At 39.5% G+C, this 22,263-nt stretch overlaps 1 protein-coding gene across 22 annotated transcripts in view; it reads right to left on the bottom strand.

Moving 5' to 3' along the window:
- BLTP1 (bridge-like lipid transfer protein family member 1) overlaps positions 1 to 22,263 on the bottom strand; it is a 156,844-nt gene that overhangs the window by 31,819 nt on the left and 102,762 nt on the right. For 6 of the 22 annotated variants that reach the window (XM_077300385.1, XM_077300388.1, XM_077300379.1 and 3 more), the window contains 20 exons: positions 20,106 to 20,312; positions 19,720 to 19,958; positions 18,372 to 18,616; positions 17,747 to 17,852; positions 16,853 to 16,950; positions 13,760 to 13,945; positions 13,411 to 13,579; positions 12,938 to 13,149; positions 11,481 to 11,543; positions 10,650 to 10,848; positions 9,018 to 9,077; positions 7,966 to 8,192; positions 6,455 to 6,655; positions 6,140 to 6,270; positions 4,848 to 4,971; positions 4,111 to 4,220; positions 3,224 to 3,314; positions 2,585 to 2,647; positions 1,328 to 1,572; positions 295 to 510 (listed from right to left, as the gene is read on the bottom strand). In XM_077300385.1, coding sequence (XP_077156500.1) covers positions 295 to 510; positions 1,328 to 1,572; positions 2,585 to 2,647; positions 3,224 to 3,314; positions 4,111 to 4,220; positions 4,848 to 4,971; positions 6,140 to 6,270; positions 6,455 to 6,655; positions 7,966 to 8,192; positions 9,018 to 9,077; positions 10,650 to 10,848; positions 11,481 to 11,543; positions 12,938 to 13,149; positions 13,411 to 13,579; positions 13,760 to 13,945; positions 16,853 to 16,950; positions 17,747 to 17,852; positions 18,372 to 18,616; positions 19,720 to 19,958; positions 20,106 to 20,312 — 3,192 coding nt within the window. The remainder of the gene's footprint in view (positions 1 to 294; positions 511 to 1,327; positions 1,573 to 2,584; positions 2,648 to 3,223; positions 3,315 to 4,110; positions 4,221 to 4,847; positions 4,972 to 6,139; positions 6,271 to 6,454; positions 6,656 to 7,965; positions 8,193 to 9,017; positions 9,078 to 10,649; positions 10,849 to 11,480; positions 11,544 to 12,937; positions 13,150 to 13,410; positions 13,580 to 13,759; positions 13,946 to 16,852; positions 16,951 to 17,746; positions 17,853 to 18,371; positions 18,617 to 19,719; positions 19,959 to 20,105; positions 20,313 to 22,263) is intronic. The other 16 variants (XM_077300401.1, XM_077300400.1, XM_077300398.1 and 13 more) reach the window with 10 other exon arrangements.

Here is a 22,263-nt window from a genome sequence, read left to right on the forward strand (position 1 = left end):
GAGCACTGTCAATAAACAGTAAAGTAACAACTCCTCAGGGCATACATAATTTGAAGCTGAATTTCTGAAGGGCAAAGACTACTTCCAAAATCCTAGTACTAGGACTTTATAAATTCTTCCTCTGTGTAGGCGCAAAGCCCATCTGCATGATGCACAGAGGCCAAAATTGCGGAGCTGTATTGTAGGGTCACATGCTATGCATACAAAAGAGGATCATGCTACACTTCTACATTTCCCACAGGAAACCCCTGGATATGCTAGACATTGCCAATTTTGAGACTTTAAAGTTTCTACCTCCTTAAGCTTATGTCGTCATGTTCTTGCTGAAGTGTTGTTGGATGAAGAACACATTTCCCACAGTCAATTTCAACTCTAACGTCAAGCTCAAAGTCGATATTCCTCTCTGTAGTTGTGCCAGTCACACTTCTGTTGGCTGGAGTTGTTGGCCACCGTTCAGTAAACAGTTGGTGTACAGCAGCAAAACCTGTTGCTTTCTTACGAGAAAGAGGCCTGCAGAAAGCAAAGAAATATTTAAATGTTTGACAAAATAAATTTGCTTGTCTCAGATAGCATTTCATAATACCACAAAGACTGCATAAGCCTACCAAAGATCTCGGGGGGGGGGGGGGGTAGCTCTGATAAAGTATCACATGCCTCCAAGTAGCAATAAACAGTGATAATTTCCTGTTGCCTCAGCCTGATCAAAGTGTTTTTGTGAATTCATTTTACAAACATACAAATGAAAATAAAAATTATGAATTGATGAGCAAATTCAATGTAACTGTATATTTGTATTCAAGGAGCTCAAAATGTTTAAAGGACATTTCATACCCCTCTATTCAAAACGTTTTAAAATTAAGAACAATATCCCTGAATGCATGTAATAAATCATTTTATGTCAAATACATAGCCTAGAAGGAAAAGCAGTTATTCCATGATCATGCATGCAGAACATGCTACACACAATCCTCCTGATCTTCTGCAAGGGACTCTGCATGGATTTTGTAGCCTTGATATTCACTATGCATGTTCTGGGGGTGAAAATCCAGGTGTTGTCCTTTCCAAAAGAGATCACAATTTAATGCATCAATAGGATCATGTTTAGTGTATTTATCCCTTACACACTGTTAAACAAACTGAAAAGAGCCATTATTTTGCTCTCTATTTTCACTCCTCACCATTCTAGAATGCTAACCAGTCAAGAATTAACACTGAAGATTTTACACAGAAGACTTCTTTCGTTACAGGCACTTGTCTTAAATAAAAAGCTGTAAAGTTTACTCTAGTAACAAGCATTTTATTCTTTTATTCTTAAGAATATACTCACTGTGCCTTTCGGTAAAAATAAGGCTTCTCTCTCTCATGGTCATCGTCTTTTTCAGAATCCTCACTTGTTGAAGACAAACTTTCGTCTCGTCTTCCTTCTTCAGGCTGGAAGGGAATGCTTGGTGAGAAGACAGCTGGAGTTTTGGGTGAATTGAATACTGAGCATGATCCTTCACTAGTGGATGAATAATGGGATGGACCATCAATGGTTACTGACAAAAGATCCGTTTCTGACTCCTCAGGAAACTGATTATAAAGAGAAAAAAAGACACTGAGGTTATAGTTGATGCTTCTACCAGAAGACATCATCAGATGTCTTAAAGGCAAAGCAAATAATCTTCAGAGTCATATTTTGGACAGGGCAAATGAGCCATATTACGCAATGAATTATGCTTTATAAATCAATGAGTGAATAAGCTGGATTACACACCCCAGGAGGAGAAATGAGCAAACATGTGATAACATAAAGCATAGACTGACATACTAGTATAAAAATTGATTATAAAAGCAAAGCTATAGAAGAGCAAGATATCCTAAGGTGGCCTGTAAATGAGAGAAATGAATAGAAGTTGTTAGTGAATGAAAGGGCATGCACAATGTTGGAACAGAATGTACTCGCTTATCAAATACTAAATCAATAGCAGAATATTGAGAATTTTAGGACACTGCTGTCCAAAATTATAGGACACTGAAAAAATCTACACATTCAGAGTTCAAGCAGCATTGCTTTAAGAGTATGCAACAGGTGTTCTATGAGGACAAGACAACTTTAGGCTTTTACACCAAACATAATTAATGTTAATGTATAGGTGGTGTGGAGTCCCAATCTGAATTTGTATCCATTTATCATATAATTTTATGAATATCAAAATCCTTTGTTAATATAGATAGCTGGAAACTTTCTAATGAGAAATAACACATATTAACTAAAATGATTGGATCATACCACTGATACACAATTTGGCTTCAAACAATAAATGTTTCCAGTGCATCTCTTTGCTGCCTGTCTGTATGTCAGTCTATAACTAGAATGGCGAACAGCATTTTGGAGTCCAAAAATATCAAAATTTATCTAACAATCCATCAGACAATATTGTGCCCTTGGAGACAAGATCAGGAAAAGAAGATACTGGATTATGCCATATTGCAAGTTTTCTGCCTATATGTATTATGATACATTCTGCTTGGCAAAGAGAGATGATCAATGTAGCAGATTTTCCATGCAATTAATTAGTACACTTGGTGATTTTTAAAGTACCTGAAAATACCCTTCCCCTGGACAGCTGGACTGTTGTATAATCCCCAAAACTGTTTTATTCAACTTAATTAAAAGCAAAAAAGAAAACAAATTATAACAACTCTAGAAAAGAAACGGATACATCTACGGGGAAAAAAGTGATCTAAAATTAAACTTCATTAATAAACAGTAAAATGGCTATATTTGACTACATATTTGTTAATTACTACAACACTACACAAGACTGAAATGAATTGTATGGACAGCATGCACATATATGTAGGATTGTGTATGTATATTACACACATATACACACACGTGTGTGCACGTTCATTTATGTGTGTATTTGTCACCCATCAGTTACTAGAAGATTAAAAGTTGAGTCCAATAGCACCTTTAAGACCAACAAATATTTATTCAAGCTTTCAAGTGCATTCACTCTTCCTCAGACTCACTAGAATGAAGATTGAGTGTGCAACATCAATCAGAATTAATTTAGATTTTCTAAACTTGCAAATTTGCTAAGAAAAGAAAATGCTACTCTCCTAGCATACTCAATTATCAGAAGACACATTTCCTAGCCACAAATCTCTTGTGTCTAGTTTGTATTTCGGCATGATATTTAATGAAATTAAAAATAATATATTGAGATTGCCTTACTGTGTCCTGTATATTAAAAGTTACTCTGGGTCCAGGAGATGCACCATCTACACGTATTTCTGGAAGTTCTTCACTCTCTCCAAGACGTGTACTAGTGATCAGCAAAATAAAACCAAAAGTATATATTATATTTATCAATATAAAGATATAATCTTTCTATATCATCCATATACTAATATGGGAATAAACATTCTTCATGACTATTTCATTATTGTGCCATCCCTCACAGAGTTGATATCTGAGGATATCACAGAGGACAATAGGGAGAAAAAACGGTTATAAATAATAAATAAATGAGATAAATAAGATCTAAGAGTTGATAATAACAAATGGATAAAATGTATTACAGTTAGAAGATTAAATAAAGTACAATGACAAAACCTTAGACCATAAACTTACTGATAAAGACATCGGAAATTCATTACATTATAGTCACACCAAAAAATGGAACATGGAGTTATGCAGGTCAAGAACCGGGACTATGCAGATAGGGAACTGAATTCCCAAAATCCATTTCATGCACAGTTCCTCCACTGAACAGTCTCTTGGATCAGGGGAAGGCATCACTGTTAGCACATCATGTCTGTGGGATCAAACTAAGGAACAGGATTCTCAATGGCTGCCACTGAGTTCTAAGCAAAAGCCCAACCCCCATCCAGACAATATAATAAATGACACAACTGTGGGAAAAAGCCCAACCCCCATCCAGACACTGGGTTCATCCATGATGTGGGGAGAATAAGTTATTCTACTGTTATCTATAATTCCAGCACTACTTCCTTAAGTTAACATTAATTCATAATGGAAAAAATTAAATGAGGGGTTTTGGGTCAATTTTTTTTGTTTATTCACAAATGTAAGCATTGATTTTCTACAAGTAACTTTACCTTGTCCTGTCCATTCTTTTCAGAGGTGGTCTTCCAGACGTTGTGATGCTTTTTGAGCGATTATAGCTAGGTTTGTAACCTAGTCCCCATTTATCTTTTAGTGATGCGGCCTAAACACATACATACATTAATTGTATATTACATTTCAATGAAATTCTTATATACTTTGACAGTTTAGAAATATACATTATGTAGAACACTTTGCACCAAGAAACAAATATTATAATTGACTGGAAAATCCAAAAATTGTTAAGTATGCTCTACTGGGGCCTAAATGAGCTTAACCTTGCTTTTGCGATACCTTAAAAATGCATATGAGAGATAAATAAAAAGCACAAATTGTGTAATAAAGATAATACAGTACATGATTTGGGCAGAAACAGTCTCATATAGAAGTAGCATATTTGGATACAGAATTGAACCCTTTAACACTGAACTCTTCAATAGTATAGTACCAATATACCCATAATATGCAAGGAGGGGCATATCATTTTACCTTCCCCCCACTATTTCCTTTTTCCTTCTATTGAAAGCCCCCGTAACCTCTCTCCTTTTCCTTCTTCCTTTGCTCCTTTCCACCCCAAGCCAACATACTTTTATTTGCCCTAGTCTTCAGGTTTTTCTGGGCAGAGATGCCTGCTTTTTAGTATTGTGAAAAAGAACAAACATGAAAGGAGTAGTACATAGTTCTTTCAAAGAATGTCCAAGTGCAAGAAGGATCTTTAAACACTGCTCACCCTCATACTTGACCTGCGCAGTTTTTTACGGACATCTCGACGGATGTCATTTACAGCTACTGACTCCAGCTGCTGATAACGTTGAATCTCTTGGTTTATGGTTCCTTCACTTGCACCCAACTTCCTGAGAGCAATTAAAGTAATGGAAATTCTTAGCACGTAATCAGAAGTACCAATTACAGCTTTGATTATAAAACTGTAACCCTGCCTACTAAACGGGTTGCATTGGACCTATGTTCAACTTCTTAGAACATTTTCCTTTTGAAAAAGCTTTTGTTACTATAATAAATCTTTTTACTCGGGATATAAGCCAGACAGTTTCTGGTGGCCACCAAGAATGTCTTCTAGGCAATTACCTTAAGTGAAAAACTGTAAAGTCAAAAAGAGGTAGTCCCCTTTTCTTAATGTGTTGCAAATATAAGAAGTGCTGGCTCTCCCATTTTAAAAACCTTAATAAAATCCCAACAGTAATATTCCCAGTGATAAAGTCATCTATAAAATCAGCTCTATATTAATTTACAGATGGTGGGCCAAAGGCAGAATCTTGGAGCTGAGGATTCTACAATGCAACCATGTGGGGAGGGTGCTGACAATAGCCACCCACCCATATGGTGCCCACTGCTTGAATTTCTATATGGTATACCATGAGAAGCCACATAATGTGAGGACAAGTTGACTCTAGTTGAACTAAGGTTGGCCAGGCTGCTGCTGAGCTATTTTCCAAGCCTGAGAGGGGACAGAGAGAAACTGCGGCAGCACTGCTATGGCTTCTGTGGTGCCACTTCTGACTGTAGAAGTGCAATTTATGCATCTCATCATAAATGGATGTGAAGGGAATGCAACAAGATACTAACTACAGTATCTGTGGTGTTGCAGCTGTAGGAGCGGCAGCTCTTTTGCTGCGAGGATATGGGAGGGGAGCACAGCAGTGTTACTTTTGCTCCTATCAAGCATGGCTTGCCTGAAATCATAGGAAGCATCCTTCCCTCAATATCATAATTTTACAGAAGACTCTGCTTGCTACAAAGTGGGGCTTTTCCGAGAAGATTACTGCATCCAAGAACCACTGCACGGTTTTTGGCCTAATAACTTTATGGACTTAACTTGCACCAATACACTTATGATTTTCTGATTTTCGCTCCTATATTTTTATTAAGGATTTTCATTAATAAAAGATACAAAATAAAAATTATCTTTCAACATGAGAGATAAAATAATCAACAATATTAAGGTAAGGCCAAGAAACTGGATCACTGAAAGATTCTGAGAGGAAAAAGAACAAGCATACTTACTTCAGATCATCAATTACTTTGGCTTGTTCATTTAGTTCCCTTATATCTACTAAACGTTTGACATACTTTCTTCCTCTCTGCTCTCCAGTCTGGTTGTTAGCTGTTCCCTGTCTCCTACACTCGGCATTCTCCTATTAAAAAAGAGAGAGAATATATTTTCATTTCTGTTCACAGTGTCTATTTTTAAAAAAGCAGAGCAGATTTTTCACCACCAATCAAAGCAGCATGCAAAATCACTTTCAAAAGAGGCCAACTCATTCTTGATTTGCCAGTGATCCACTAATTTCATCAGTCACTTAAAGATAAACTACCTACATGTCCCCATGAGCAAGACCTGCCCGCTTTTAAATGTGAATATTTAGAATCAGTAGCATCACTTGTCGCTGATCCCGAAAGATATTCTACAGGAACAGAATAACGTTGGCTTTTGGGGCTCAAACCCAGCAGGTGATTTACAATCCGCTGCCCAAAAGTGAGCTTGTGTACATCACCACATTGTGGACCACCATCTGATTTCTAAATGATAATAAATAGCAAGATTAATAATTCAGAAAACCTTGATGTCTCAGTTATCCTTATTGTCTAGCTCCTCTCTGAGGAATTCTGCAGATATTTGATCATTCTATCCCTTTGAACATTTCCAAGATACCTGGGCTTCCTGAAATTCTTCTAGAACTACGTATTCAAACTACTAACTCCCTATTAACTAAAAATTATTGTTTGAAAACCCCTCTTCTCATTCAGATATGACCATTAAATACAATAAGGAGCAATTCTGCATTGATCTATGGGGTTACAGTTACAGTTGATATGTTAACGTTCAATGATTACTGCTGTTATTGTTACTATTGGTTGTTACTTAGCCATTTCTATCACCTCTACTATTGTCTCTATTATTGTTTTTATTTTGTTCATGTTCTTGTGTTATGTAAACTGCCATGAGTTGTAAGAAGAGGGTGATAAATATAATAAATAAATAAACAAACTTTAAAATCACCCTATACATTCTGTCAAATCTTGATTACCTGATCAGCTCACATGAAATATAGTCAAGGGCTTGGTATGCATGAGAATGAAATGCCTAAGACTGCTAACTTCTTGAAGAATTTGGTTTGTATCTTGATCTCTCCAGTTCTGGGGGCTCAGTAAATATTGCTAGTTTCAATTAGCCTCAAATGCCTGGAGAAAGAGTTCTATTTTGCAGGCCCTGCCAAACTCTGCTAACTCTGACAGGTCACAGGAATTTTCAGAGACCTCATTCCACCAGGATAGAGAATGATCTTGTTCTGGTTGAGGCCAAATGTGCTTCCCTGGGGCCAGGGATTGCCAGCTGGTTGACGTTGGCTGAGCAAAATGCTCTTGGGGGGCATAGAAAGTATGGCCTTGATGGTGATTACCAAGACTTTAAGCCTGATTTGGGCTTCAACTGACAGCCAGTGCAGTTGTTGGAATACAGGCCAGATGTGGGTCCTCCACAGTGTTCATATGAGAACCCTGCCTACTGCATTCTGGACCAATTGTAGCTTCTGGATCAGGGATAAGGGTAGGATCACGTAGAGTGAGTTGCAGAAATCCAGCCTAGAGGTGACCATTGCATGGATCACTGTGGCTAAGATTTATTTAGCCTTTGCCAGATTGGAAAAAAAGTCACTATTGCATTGTCAGATTCCTTCAGTGGGATGGAATAAAAACTAACAACCTGACTGTATATTTATTTGGAGGTGAGTTCAACTGATCAAGTCTTCACCCCTGAAACTTCAGCTAGTTTTAGCTTCTATTTCAATTATATTAGAATGACCTTGAGATATATTAATTAGTCCACTAACCATACTAACAGTGGGAGACATGGTATCAACTTCATCTTCATCAGATAAGTCAGCCATGTTGACGGAGTTAAGGTCAGCAATGTCATCTAAATCTTCTTCTCCAGTCAATGTTGTAAGTGTATTTCCCAGAGCATTTAATCTTTTCCCAATGTTGGGATCCATGTGCACATCAATGCCACACATCTTCCACAGCACATTAAGAGTCCATGTTCCAGCACTATTACTTTCTGTTTTAACAACAAAAAAAGGAGTAACGTGCTTCACCAAGAGATTCAAAGAACTCTAAAATGAAAGGCATGCATTTATTTAAACATTCACATTCCACCTGTCCAGCAGTTTGCTTCCAGGTTAGCTTACAAAAAATTCCAGTAGGATTACAATAAAAATATAAAATATTTATTTATCAGTTATATTTATATGCCACCAATTCCAGCACAGCTGGCTCACAACAAATCAAATTTACAAAATAAAGCAATACAATCTCCATTCCAAACTCCCAACCCCCATCAGTCCTGACAAAGCCCCCCGGCCCCATGACTCTTTTTCTGGCTCCAGGGAGATGGTCAATGGCACACTGGAGGAGGGAAAGATCTTCCAATTCCACCTGGCCTCAGGTGAAGGCCTAACAGAACTCTCCCATTTGATATTCTCATTAATAGTTGAATTCAATGACCGGTCTCCAAGATACTATTTTTTCAGTTTACAAAAGACACTTGAAGCATGATTTTCATCCATTCCTCCAACTGCACACCTTCACAATTTTTGTGGTGTCTGAGGACTGTCACAGAAAGCAGGAAGAAAATTCTTCATCTAATGCAACTCTGCTTGCACTAGAAAGAATCTATACCACTGAAAGACATACCTTACAGTCTTTATTCATTCATTAAGAGAAAAAGGCAACAGATATTTTTTAAAAAGACTAGACTGGAATGATATGTAAGCACTGGAAAGTGAAAACCAAACTCAAAGACTGAAATAGTTTTGAAGTCCAATATAGTTATGAAAAAAGCTGTATCGTGTGCCAGTGCAGATTCAGTCTTGTAATATCTTACCTACAGCTGCCTGTCCTGTTGTCCTTGAACAAACCTCATATGTACCATCAGGAACAACACCTAAAAGTGGAACCAGCATACAGTGAATCTACCATTGTACACTTCTCAAACTTGTGCAACTATACAAATATTTCAGAAAAAACACACTATTAAGTTCTCTTTAAGGAGAAAGCACTGATATTTTAACCGTTTCTACATTAGTTCTGAATTCCTGGTTAATATTGTATTTCCCTGTAGCATGGGGCAAAATTCTACATCACTTTTCCTTATTGATACTAAACTACAGAGGTAAAAGATTTTCAGTTTCTTTTCTCTAAACAAGAAAGTACCCTGACCTGGATGGCCCAGGCTAGCCCAATCTTGTTAGATGCTGGAAGTAGGGTTGTAGGCTCCAGAGCAGTGGTCCCCAACCTGCGGGCCACGGCCCGGCGCCGGGCCGCGAAGGCCATGGCGCCGGGCCGCAGCTCCCTCTCCCCGCCCCCCCCCACCGCAGTAAAAAACTTCCCAGGCCGCAAGCTTGCGGCCCGGGAAGCTTCTTACTGTGGGGAGGGCGGGGAGAGGGAATCAGGGCCGGGCCGCACCCGTGCAGGCCGCGCCCACGCGGCCCGATCCGCGGGCGTGGCCCGCGGGTGCGACCCGATCCGCGGGCGCGGCCCGCGGGCGTGGCCTGCGGGCGCAACCCGATGCGTGGGCGTGGCCCACGCGGGCGCGGCCCGATGCCCTGCCGGTCCCCAGCCTAATAAAGGTTGGGGACCACTGCTCCAGAGCACTTTGGCGAGCACCGAAGCCCGAGGCAGCCAGCATCGCAGCGTGGAGGGGTGGCGCTGGCATGCCAGGTGGCGCAGCACTATCGCCCCTCCCCTCTGCGCCACTGGCTGCCTCAGTCTTCAGTGCTTGCCAAAGCGGCCGAAGCGCAATGGAGCGCATAACCCTAGCTGGAAGTTAAGCAGAGTTGGCTCTGGTTAGTACTTGGATGGAAGACCACCAAGAAAGTCCAAGAAAGTTGCTACACAGAGGCTGGCAATGGCAAACTACATCTGAACATCTCTTGAAAACCCTGCAGGATCACTATAAGTCAGTTGTAACTTGACAGCACTTTCCACCACCAGACATGAATGTGCAATTCAAATTCTAGAGTGTTCAGATGAGCACTGGCCAGACACAGATAACAGCAGACCACCTCTGTTTGTCTCTTGCTTTATAAACCCTAAAGCAGTGGTCCCCAACCTGAAGGCCATGGCGCCGGGCCGCGGCTCCCTCTCCCCGCCCCCCCCCGCAGTAAAAAACTTCCCCGGCCGCAAGCTTGCGGCCCGGGAAGCTTCTTACTGCGGCAGGGCGGGGAGAGGGAATCGGGGCCGGGCCGCACCCATGCAGGCACGGCCGATGTGCGGGCGCGGCTCGCGGGGCGCGGCCCGACGCAAGGGCGCGGCCCGATGTGTGGGCGCGGCCCGCGGGCGCGGCCCGATGCGGGGGCATGGCCCACGCAGCCGCGGGCCGCGGGCCGCACCCCAATGCCCTGCCGGTCCCCAACCTCAGAAAGGTTGGGGACCACTGCCCTAAAGGGTTGCCACAAATTGGTTTCAACCCCACAGCACTTTAAAGACAAACAACAAAAGAAATAGAAGCGCTTACAAGCATTCATGACTAGTTCTCCTCGTACTTCTGGCTTCCAGTCATCCCAGCTTGTTTCAAAGCCATCAGCAAAGCGGATACAGAAGTTTTTAAAATGTCCTTTGCTAACCAGAGATTCTGAAGAGCAGGCAGTAATTAAAGTGCTTTCAATGGTCAAGACTAAAGCAGAGCCCGTATCCAAATCAGCTGAGTGGTTAGACTGTTTATAAAATGAAAAAGCACAACGTATCCTGTAAGTCTGTTTATTTAAGTCACCAGAGAATTATAATGCAGATATTTACAATGAGGGGTACTAATTTCTCAGTCAATCATGTTTTTCTACAGTTCTGTCATCCTATACACACAAACACAAACATCCCATACTGGCTTATCAAAAATCATTGTAGAATAACGGTTCTGTCTTTCCCAAGAGGTACTGGCAACCTTTAATTGACAGTGGGCTACCTGCTATTAATCCCCCACATTCATGCACCATTTACATTACAATAGTGGACAAACTTTCAATTAAGCCTAATCGATGCAAGAAAAAATTCTTCTCAATCTTTAGGGTTTTAACAATAAGAAGGCAATTCCTAATGAGTTATTTTCTTTATAGCAGGTAGCATAATCTAGTTTTACAAATCATTTTACTACAATAAAACTATTCGGACATCTTCATTAACAAGCAAACTAGCATATGTAGAGGTCCATGCACAGCACAAGTTTCTAATACAACATGAACTTATGGGACCATCAGAAACATCTAAATCACTTACTTTCAGCTACATTCTAGTAAACATGGGGAAATACAGCTCACCAGATGTTGTGATTGAGATGACACTTATTACTTACATAGTACTTATTCTGTGTTTCTTTCTGTCCCCCAAAATTAATCTTGTGCCCCTGTCTCTGAATCTGTACCAATATTAAAAGCATTATATTTATATATTTTGGTTACTGCTTTCAAACGATTTAAAACATAACAGGATATGTACTGTACTCAAAATGCTGTGTCACTGAAATATTGACTTGAGTTGTATAGTACAATTTATAGTATATATATTATATACCACAATCTTAATTGTTGCATTTTCAGCAGTCAAACTGGCGTTTTCCAGTCTATATCACACTAGGTCTCATAGGGAGCAGTCCTAAACAGGACTCTTTGGAAGTAAGTCCCTTTCTATTCAATTGGGCTTACTCTAGTGTTTTTAGATTGCAGGATTGCTGCCACAGACAATTACTTTTTTATAGTTCCACAACATTAAGAATATAGTTTACCAATGTTCAATTTTAGTGCCATTTATTAAACACTATGCTTTGTTTTGAGGAATATATCTTAACATTAAATCCTCCAGTTACAAGGTAACATTATCCAGTATCAATAGAGACATTTTATCTTATTGTGTTTTTTGCAATTACCAGAAGAGTAATATGTGTATTAATAATATTTAATAATTATTAATTAATAATAATAACAATGATATGTGTATTATTTATTTTATTGATGCCTTGAGAGTTTAACATCTTGTTTATATACATTTGGCCTGAAATTTTCATTATGGAGTAAAAATTATTCATGTAAGTAACAACAGACATATATGCTGTATAATTTATGATAGGTAAAATATTTTCAGATGAAGCAAGTGAGAGACACGATGCTGCCCACTGCTTTCTTGAATTAAATAGCACAAATAAAACTTATCATATAGATTTTTTCCTAGTCTCTGGGACTCAAATGTTTCTTATTAATTAAGTTCTTTATAAATCTCCATCTGTAATTTTATAATCCCTTTAAATCCAAACAGCATTAGTAGCTACTTAAATGAAGTTGTACATTGTTCATGGCTACTATTAGGTATGTAATATATAAATGATTAACAGAGAATTAAATGTTTAAGAAAATACTTTTAAAGTTATTACATCCAGGCAGAGGAACAGGATGGAGTTTTTTTCAAATAAATTAAATGAATAGTAAATAAAATTCTACTCTAAGGAAAATATTTTGTTGTTTAAATTAATGTATTGTAGGTTTTTGGACAAGTTCATTGTCACAGTATCTAACAAGCATGTTAGAAGAATTTCTAGAACCAAAATTCTATTCTACCCCCAAATTTAAGTTCCACTGTAACTGTGGCAAATTGTTAGTTTATTAGTATTTTAGTTCACATTGTTAGCATAAAAATATTAGTTTGGCATTTCAAATTATAGAGTTAATGCAATATTAAAACTTCGAGACGGTTTTATGAAAATTTTTTGCATGTGGACAAATTGTTATTTCAATAATAAAATCATATATTCTTCAATACCTGTGGTGCATTTGTGATGGGCAGGCAAATTCCTAAATCATTAACTGTTAGCTGAAGAAAGAGTGTTCCAAATGCCTGAGCAGATGTCTGCTGGATTCCAGGTAACATGTCAACTATTTCCTTCGTAGCCATATGGATGTCTTTATGCAAGGCCAGTCTCTGTTCATTCCAGTTGTCATAAGCAGCCTTATAATTCAGCCAGAAAAGCACAGCTTTTTAGGGGGGAAAACATTTTGCATAATGTTAGCTCATAAGTGCGTATAACCTCACCTTGATTTTAGCAATAATGCTATCCCAGAAGAGCTAGAAAGATATTTGCATTTCAGTTCCCAAAGTATGTTGAAGAAAAAAGGCAGCATATTGCCTGAAATTGTGATTTCTATAAAGTTCAAACTAATACATTTTCCTCCCCAAATACTGGTGTTCAGAATGCATATAAATCTTCATACAAAAGACACATCATCTAGCAGTACCTCTATCAAAGGCCACAGGCTGAGCAAAGACAATGGGTCTGTTTAAAGTGATGAGCACAGCTTCACGATCTGATGAGCCACTGATTTCCTCTCTGAGGGCATTTCTTAATCCAATTCTAGTCTTAAAATAAGCAACCTGATGGAAGTCTGATCCAGCTTCTTCATAAACCTTAAGATAGTCCAGAGATATTAAACGTAAGACTTCAACATTAAAAAGGACCAACTTTGACATCATACAAACAAACTAAAATTTAGGGTGGTTGTTCATTTCCACAGTGTTTTGCAAAACTGTTTTTGTCATCTCCTTTTAAATCTTATTTTGAGAACCATACGAAGTATGTAAACTTACTTGATGTTTAACAATTTGCCCTAATGCCAGATTCAAATCCACCTGGCATTTACCAAAAAGCTTTAAGTAGCTGCTACTGCCAGGCATTGCTTTTGTTTGTATTCTATTTGACAGCTCCAGTTCTATCAATCCTGTTTCGAATCTTACAGCCCTCATTGATGGTGTTGTGGCTGTCACCTGGATACCCTGGTAAGAAAAACAAAGGCTATTCAAGGTATGCTTCAACGGCCTCTCAAACATTTTTTAAATAAAGTTTTCAATAAGTTTCTGGTCTTTCAGCAGATTTCATGAAAAAGTAGTTGCCTAAAATAACTTGCAAAATCAGCAGTAGCCAATTGGACATTAGCTGTGAGGAATTTGCAAGTCACTTTGCAGAAAAAATCTCAAGGATTCGCCATGACCTTTCTCTAACTTAGGACACAGTAAGTGAACTAGAGGCCCCTTGTCCGTCTTTGGAGAGAACAATGAGTCACTTCAGATGACTCTCATCAAAATGGACAGGATGCTAGCAGCAATGAGGCCAACCACTAGACCCATGTCCATCGTGGCTCCTAAAAACAACAGACATAGGCATAGGAGACCCCCTCTGGGAAATAATCAACATCTCCCTCTCAACAGGAGAATTCCCGAGGGATTAAAAGAGGCCCGTTGCTCAAAAAAACATCTCTGGCTCCGCAGGACCTTGACAACTATAGCCCAGTTTCACATCTAGCGTTTCTGGGGAAGTTGGTTGAAAGGGCTGCTGCGGACCAAATATCAGCATTCCTGGAGGAAATGTTGGCCCTTGACCCATTTCAGTCGGGCTTCCGGCCTGGACATAGGGTAGAGACAGTGCTAGTCGCCCTGACGGATGACCTCCGATGCCAGCTAGACCGAGGCTGGTCAGCGCTGCTCATGTTATTAGACCTGTCAGCAGCGTTTGACACAGTAGTTCAGGGGTAGTCAAACTGCGGCCCTCCAGATGTCCATGGACTACAATTCCCAGAAGCCCCTGCCAGCATTTGCTGGCAGGGGCTCCTGGGAATTGTAGTCCATGGACATCTGGAGGGCCGCAGTTTGACTACCCCTGCAGTAGATCATGAGCTCTTAGCTCACTGCCTAGCTGATGCCGGGATATGGGAAACAGCCCTTAAATGGCTAATTTCCTTCCTCCGAGGTCACGGACAGAAGGTAGCGATAGAAGAGTATTTAACCGGCACCAGCTCACATGTGGAGTCCCACAAGGAGCAGTCCTCTCTCCTATCTTATTTAACATCTTTATGCGCTCTGTGGCTCAGCAGGTATGGAGGTTTGGGCTGGGTTGCCACCAATATGCAGATGACACCCAACTTTTCCTCCTGATGTATGAACACCCTGACTCTCCCCCAGAACCCTTATCCAGATGTCTGGAAGCAGTGACAAAATGGATCAAGCAGAGTCGTCTGAAGCTCAACCCTGCAAAGACAGAGATCCTGTGGTTGGATAGGAAGGGACCATAGGAGGAAGCGCATCTGCCCACCCTGGACGGTGTGCAGCTCTCAGCAACACACTCCGCCAGGAACCTGGGCATGATACTGGATGCTTCCCTTACAATGGAAGACCAGGTCACAAAAGTAGTGCAGCTGGCATTTTACCACCTCCGCCAAGCCAAGCTACTAGCGCCCTACCTGGACCCAGAGCACCTAGCCACAGTGATCCATGCGATGGTCACCTCTAGACTGGACTTTTGCAACTCGCTCTATGCAGGCCTACACTTATCCTTGATCCGGAAACTACAACTGGTGCAGAATGCTGCAGCCAAGATTCTCACTAAAACTTCATGGAGATCCCACATCCAGCTGGTACTCCAACAACTTGGCTGGCTCCCAGGTGAATTCCGGATTAAGCTTAAGGTTTTGGTAATCACTTTTAAGGCCATACTTGGTTTGGGCCCAGTGTATTTGAGAGACCATCTCCCTGCCCATACCCCTTAAAAGAGCCTTATGCTCTGCCACCTCCAATTGGCTGTGGAACCCTGACCCTAGAGAAGCGCGTCAGACCTCAACAAAGGCCAGAGCCTTCTCAGTCCTGGCCCCCACCTCGTGGAACAAGCTCCCTGAGGAAATCAGAGCCTTGCCTGAACTTCCACAGTTCTGCAGGGCCTGCAAAAGGGAGTTCCTTCACCAGGCATTCGCTTGAGGCCGACCAACTCGGAACATCTGCTGGTCCCCCCCCCCAGACATCCTTCCATGACTGAACAATTTGATCTCACCAGTTTTGTTGTTATTCATGCTGTGCTGTAATTGTTACTGATAGATTGCTGTGATGTTCTATTGAAAATCTTATAGATTTTTATAATGTTCCATGTAAATTTATGTAATGTTCCATGTAAACCGCCCAGAGCCGTAAAGAATGGGCAGTATAAAAATCCAAATAAATAAAATAAATAAAGGCTACCTTGACCCCCCAAGATATTCATCATACTGAAACCAGGTGGGGTTGGCATGGCTCTAGTATTGCCAATGGTAAAAGAAAGAGGCAGAAATCTCTGGCTTGAGGAATGAGATGAGGAAATGATTCCCAGAAGGGAGTGCCCCAAGAGTTACTCAAACGCCTCCTTGTTTCTTGCAAAGCAAAAAAGACCCTCATCCTTTCTCCTCACCTCTCTTGCTAAGATTGTTCTTTCACAACAACCTGTACATGTCTCAAAGACAGAAACGTCTCTCCTTGTTTACAGGCTCCCTATGGAGGTAGGAGTGGGGTGTTAAAAATTATCTCCTCCAGGTGTCAAATACACTAGGTACACGAGTGTTTGGAAGCCAATTGTTTTGGCTGAAAAATGAAGTAGAATACAACACAATTATTTAAAATTGCAAGTAAATCTAAGATTACCCTTAAGCTTAAAAAGGCAGAACAGTAGGGATCTGTTATTTATGAAGAAGCAGAATAGACACAGAAAAAAGAACAAGGAGCACCCTCCTACTGAGAATGAGGTAGTCTAAGACGTGATGCAGGGCATAACCTATTCATTATGGCTCAAAAACTGATTAAACGCATAACTATTAATGTGATTTTAAAATGGGGAAAAGGTATCCCGAGTCATACTGTGGTAAACATACAAGATACAAAAACTACCTTAAACTGTAGACTTAAAGAGTAGAGGAGAATCTTTGGCTTCTCTCCATCCGTTGTCCCATCATGCTCATTCCAAAGAGGAATAGGTTGCTCCCCTCCTGCAAGGATATTTCGTATATTTCCAGAATTTTGCCAAGGATCACAAATGTTCATATTATTTATAGATAAAACCTATGAGCTGTGTAGTGGTTTAATTCCCAGTCTGCCATGCAAACGTGCTTGGTGACGTTCAGCTTAACCTATCTTTCAGGGTTAGTGTGAGTGTAAAATGGTGAACAGGAGACCAATATAAGCTACTCTGGGTTCCCTATTGGGGGAAAAGTTGAGACATACAAGAAATAAATACGATCCATCCAACAAGAAGGCTTCTTATTCTGAAGTCAATCTTATAAAAGAGGAGCCAGATTTGAAAGTTCAAGAAAGTATGGTTTTCCTAGCACACACTTGATTATTTTTTGCTTCATGTAAACCATAAACAATGGGTTAATTTCAGCAAGCTTTCCCGCTTGTGAAAAAAAGACCATTAAAATGCTATGTTAAGGATTATTTGTTTGTTTATTTGATTTATATCCTGCTGCTCTCGAGACTGTCTCATGGCAGGTTACAGTCACATCGTAAAACCCCACAAAGATAAAAATTTGAACAATTAAAACCCCACAGTTGTTAAAATTTACCTGGCGGCAGACCCTCATCCCCTCTCTTCCCACTCAGCCCCTCCCTCACCCAGCTCTTCAGGGAGGGATACTAGGGGTGCCTGTCTTCTCTGAATGAACAAAAGCCATGTAGTATGGGGGCTCTAACTAAAGAAGGGAATTGTGTGAGAACTAGTGGAAAAGCTGGTTCTATCTACTAGAAAGTAAAATTTGACTAAAATTCAAAAGCCATTACACTTACCTGAAACCTTTTGTATCACTTCATTGACCTCTTTCATGAAGACTTTCTGTACAAATACTAAGTGGTTCAAAAGGTCTGTCGTAAGATTATGTTCAAATGAACCAACCTGGCAGAGAAAGATAATGCTTATCATAAACGAATGCCTGATAAAACTGGCTTCAAGAACAAAAGGGGGGGGGGAATCAAATTTATTCCTGCATTAAACATTTTCCCACTTCAAGTAAACCAGATTGAAAATTTGTTAAGTCAAGTTTCTACTAAAAATGTGTGCAAAGATCTACATGATAACAGCAGAGTATGCTCCAGTCTTACAATACAGCAGAGGTTTTCAAGCTGTATTATGTGCACCATCAACCTGACACAGGATTTCTATAACTATTAATTTGTTCATTCCCAATGATAAATATAATAACAAACAGCCTGTAAACATATAAATTTCCTTCTCAGAAAAAGAATGGTGGGACCCAGGTTCTTTGACAGAACAGTTGCTGGAATGTTAGATACAAAAGGCTGAGAACCATGGTTATAGCATCACAACAAAAATACTGTTATATGCAGAAACAAATGTTAAAACTCATGTATAATAAAATAACTTTCCATGATAGTGGCAGTCTTGAATACAAACCTCAGCAACACAACGCAAGTAATTTCCCTGTAGATAATAACCCTGTTTAGTCGGTAGCTCATCTATACTCCATGTCTGATCTGTATAGCTGTCATGCTCCTCCATGATGTATTTACCCGACATGGTTACAGGAGGAAGGTTAAGACTGGCTGACGGAGGGATGGTAGACATATCAGTGGCAGAGACTTTAGAAGTAAATCGCAACCTGTGATTTGGCAATTCAAATGTAAACCTTGTTTGTGCACCTGCAAAACCAGGAGATATGGCTAAATTTAGTATCATACATTAGCAATACAAATAACTACAGAAATAGCCACCTATCTTCTGCTTCATGGGTCAAAGCTACCTGTTCTCTCTCTGCAAGTGATGCTCAAGCAGCTCAGTTAAACTGGCTGTGTGTGGAGGAAATGTTTCATCCCAAACCCCAACCAAATTTTCACCAAGATTCATATGTGGCAAAGTTATAGTGGTTAAACTTTAGCAAATGTAGACCACAGTGAACATGGTGGAAATTCTGAGAACTGTTCATATGCCTTCATGGCTGCTCTTTTTTAAAAAATTGCTGCTGACATGTATGGCAAAGGGATTTTTAATATTATAATATACACTTATAGTAAAAGGTTTTCAAAATTACAAAAAATGGGAGTCCTGCCCTCCTACATTCTCCAAAGAAAGCCACTAGTATTAGTTCTTGCATTAAACAAGATGTCTAATATGATGTTCCCCAGATATTGAACCATAACCATGAGGAATCCATATTTCTTTACTCATAAGCAAAAACATAAAAAGCACCCAGCAGGATTAATGAAGGTTTCCCATTAAACTGGCCCATTCCCCGAGACCTGGCGCATTATGAATTGTTTTTGCTGTCCTCTCAAGTTTCTACAGAAATTCCCTAGCAATATTGGAGTGCTGTTGTTAGGAAATGACAACAGCCAAAATGCTGTTCATGAAAGTTTTGTCATGAGTTGCTCTGGACTGTAACCATAAGCAGCATTTCAAACTGCAATAATTATTGACTGATAGTTACATTATAAATATTTGAGAATAATTAAAATTTGCACTTTAGTCTCATTTAATTTTTAAAAAATCTTAACTAAAATATTTCAAAATCTGTGCTTTTTCCTGTCTCCTCCAAGCATCCTTGTCATGTCACACACAGAGCTCATAGATGGGAGTCGTCAAAGGAAAGCAGTGGGAAAATTGACTGGAAGCATCAATGCTTATGAATGTACCCATTACAAGTAGAATTATTATGTGATATATTACAAGTGGAATCTTTTAATGATGACATGGTATTTGTGATATTCCCTAAATAGAGAGCTATGAAGCTCATTGGAACAGTTACCTGTCATTCCATGGCTTCTCATTCTTCCCATCTTGTACTCTGCTTTTAAGGATGGCAAGAGGGCTGCTCCAATAGCAATTCCATCAATCATGGCACTGAATTTAAGAACAATGGGCTTCTTCTCCAAGCCCTCAGGCAACTGTGGAAATTCATTGGTTTCAATAGGCGTCTGGTTTACGCTTGTAGGCGTCTTTTCTGCAGGTAATGGCATTGCAGTGTCTTCTTTTGTAGGCTGCGGTCTGTTTATATTACAAAGAAACACAAATTATTAGACACACAATAGACATTGGGTCCCAGCTGCCTGATTATAATACATAATATAGGCATGACCATGCAAATTTACAGGAAATCTCCAAATGGCAACCTATGTCAAGTCAAATACTTACACTGTAGATGGCTGTCTGATGAGGTCAGAGATCTGTTTTGAAAGCTGATGAGAACTCCGCACCATCATGCTGTGAAGGGTAGCTGGATGTTGAGGAATGTTGATACTGATAGCACCTACTTTGAATACTGCAGCATTATTTGTTTTTAGCCCTCTTTGGGCACTGTAAAGAGCCTGTGATTTGGCAATGCTGCATTTCACCACCGTTCTAAGAAGAAGAAAATTGCAGTTTTTAAAAACAGTTTCAAAATGCAGAAACGTATTTAGCATCAATAATTAATTACATTAAACTAAGTTAAATAATTAGCAGTATCAGGAACATTAAAAACCGTGCTGAATTTGTAAAACATGACATACTAGTTCCTTAAAAGCACATCCATGAAATCCAGAAGACTGGACTATGTGGAATTACTCACTGGCAACTTAATAGTTCAAAAAGTTTATAAATTTGGCAAACTGACAGGTGCAAATATTCAGATTTCTGAAAACGTGTGAGATTCCAAATCCACAACTTTAACTTTTGAAATAGGTGCTGTGAGCAAACATCAGCCAAAGATTGATCTCAAATTAAGCACGGGTAAATGGATGCGTATTGTCAGTTTATGCAGTAATTGCATTTAACAAGGTATATTGCCGTGCACAGCAAAATAATTTTAATCACCACAAAAAAAACAACAGTACGTGTATGAATAGGAAAGCTACATACACACAAACACCATGCATCTCTCTGCATATAATTTTATTCTATTTCATTTATGAACAATTTTTGCGACTGCTTACTACACGAGAAATTTGCCGCATCTAGCTTGATCAAATAATTCTGTTATCTAGCAAAACACTAACACTTATTTTCACAACACACAAGCTTTTAATGACCATCTAATTATATTCCTGATCTGAGCTGAAAACACAAAAAAGCACTGTTTTTAAAAGACAAAAAACCCCACATGGTTATTGTTTGAATATAGCTGATAGTGGATATATTCAAGTGAAAACCTACTCCCACCCCTCACTCAAAGTTAATTGTAAGTTTGCATGGATCAATGAGTAAACTTTCATACTTTCAACCCAATTTTAAACATGATATCCAGAAAAATCACTGCCAGAACATTCATTATTGGCTCTGGAAAATGGAAATTCCTCCTACATATTTTTTGCCACTTCAGAAAGCAACTAGAACCTCATGTGCTCTCGGGTCTTCTGAACTGCAGCTAGTAAGCTTTTTCAGTGGTGAAAAAGAGAGGAAAGGATCCAATCTGACAGCAAAAACACTATGTTGGGAATCATGGGATCTAAATGGACAAAAGCCATTTGTGTTGTGCTAAGGAAAGAAATGGGCTACGACTGAGCAAAAAAGCTGATCACACCCATTATATGAAAGTCCCAGAGATTTCATTAATGTTTTCTTCTGTGTAATGCACTGAGATGAAACAATTGCTTTCATGCAGCCTTGCTCAGAGACCTGTAGCTTATGTGGAATAATCCAACCCTTTTTTACTAAGCATTGTTTTGATAAATTTCAATGTCACTTTAAAATCTCTCATGCACAAAATAGCTTTGGGTACACAAGGGGCATTTCTGATCAACTACTGCATCAGGGTCCGCAATGTTTTTGAGCCCGTGTGCACCTTTGTCAATTTTTGAGAGGTGAGCGCCAGTCCAAAATGGCTGCCACAGGAATCAAACTTCCTGGGAAGAAGGGAAGTCTGAAGGGTGATAGAATCATGCAATGACTAAGGGAAGCACAGGTCCTTACCAATTTCCATACTAGTCCTACCTTACAACGGCCCCACCCATCTTCTGAAAAGCTCAGCAGACACAAAAAGAAATAACAGAGAGTGCCAGGGCACACATGGGTGCCACACATTGGAGAGCCGTGTGCTATATCACAAAGAAAGCGATAGAATTTAGGACTGATCAGCTCCTGAAGTAAATTGGACTTGAGTTTCTTCTATACTCCTATCTCTAAGCAACATTCAGATTTCTCCTTTGTGTGCCTTTAAACTTTATTCTTTAATTCCAATTCCAATGCGTAATTCCAAGCTATTTTGTTTCAGATTCCTAGTTTCATACAAGATGACAAAACTGTATTAAATATGTGGTACAATTCTGTATCTGGCAGTTCCTAACTTTTTTGAGTGTTGAACCATGACATTATA

Source organism: Paroedura picta, chromosome 10 (genome assembly GCF_049243985.1).
Source record: "Paroedura picta isolate Pp20150507F chromosome 10, Ppicta_v3.0, whole genome shotgun sequence".
Classification (NCBI taxonomy): domain Eukaryota; kingdom Metazoa; phylum Chordata; class Lepidosauria; order Squamata; family Gekkonidae; genus Paroedura; species Paroedura picta.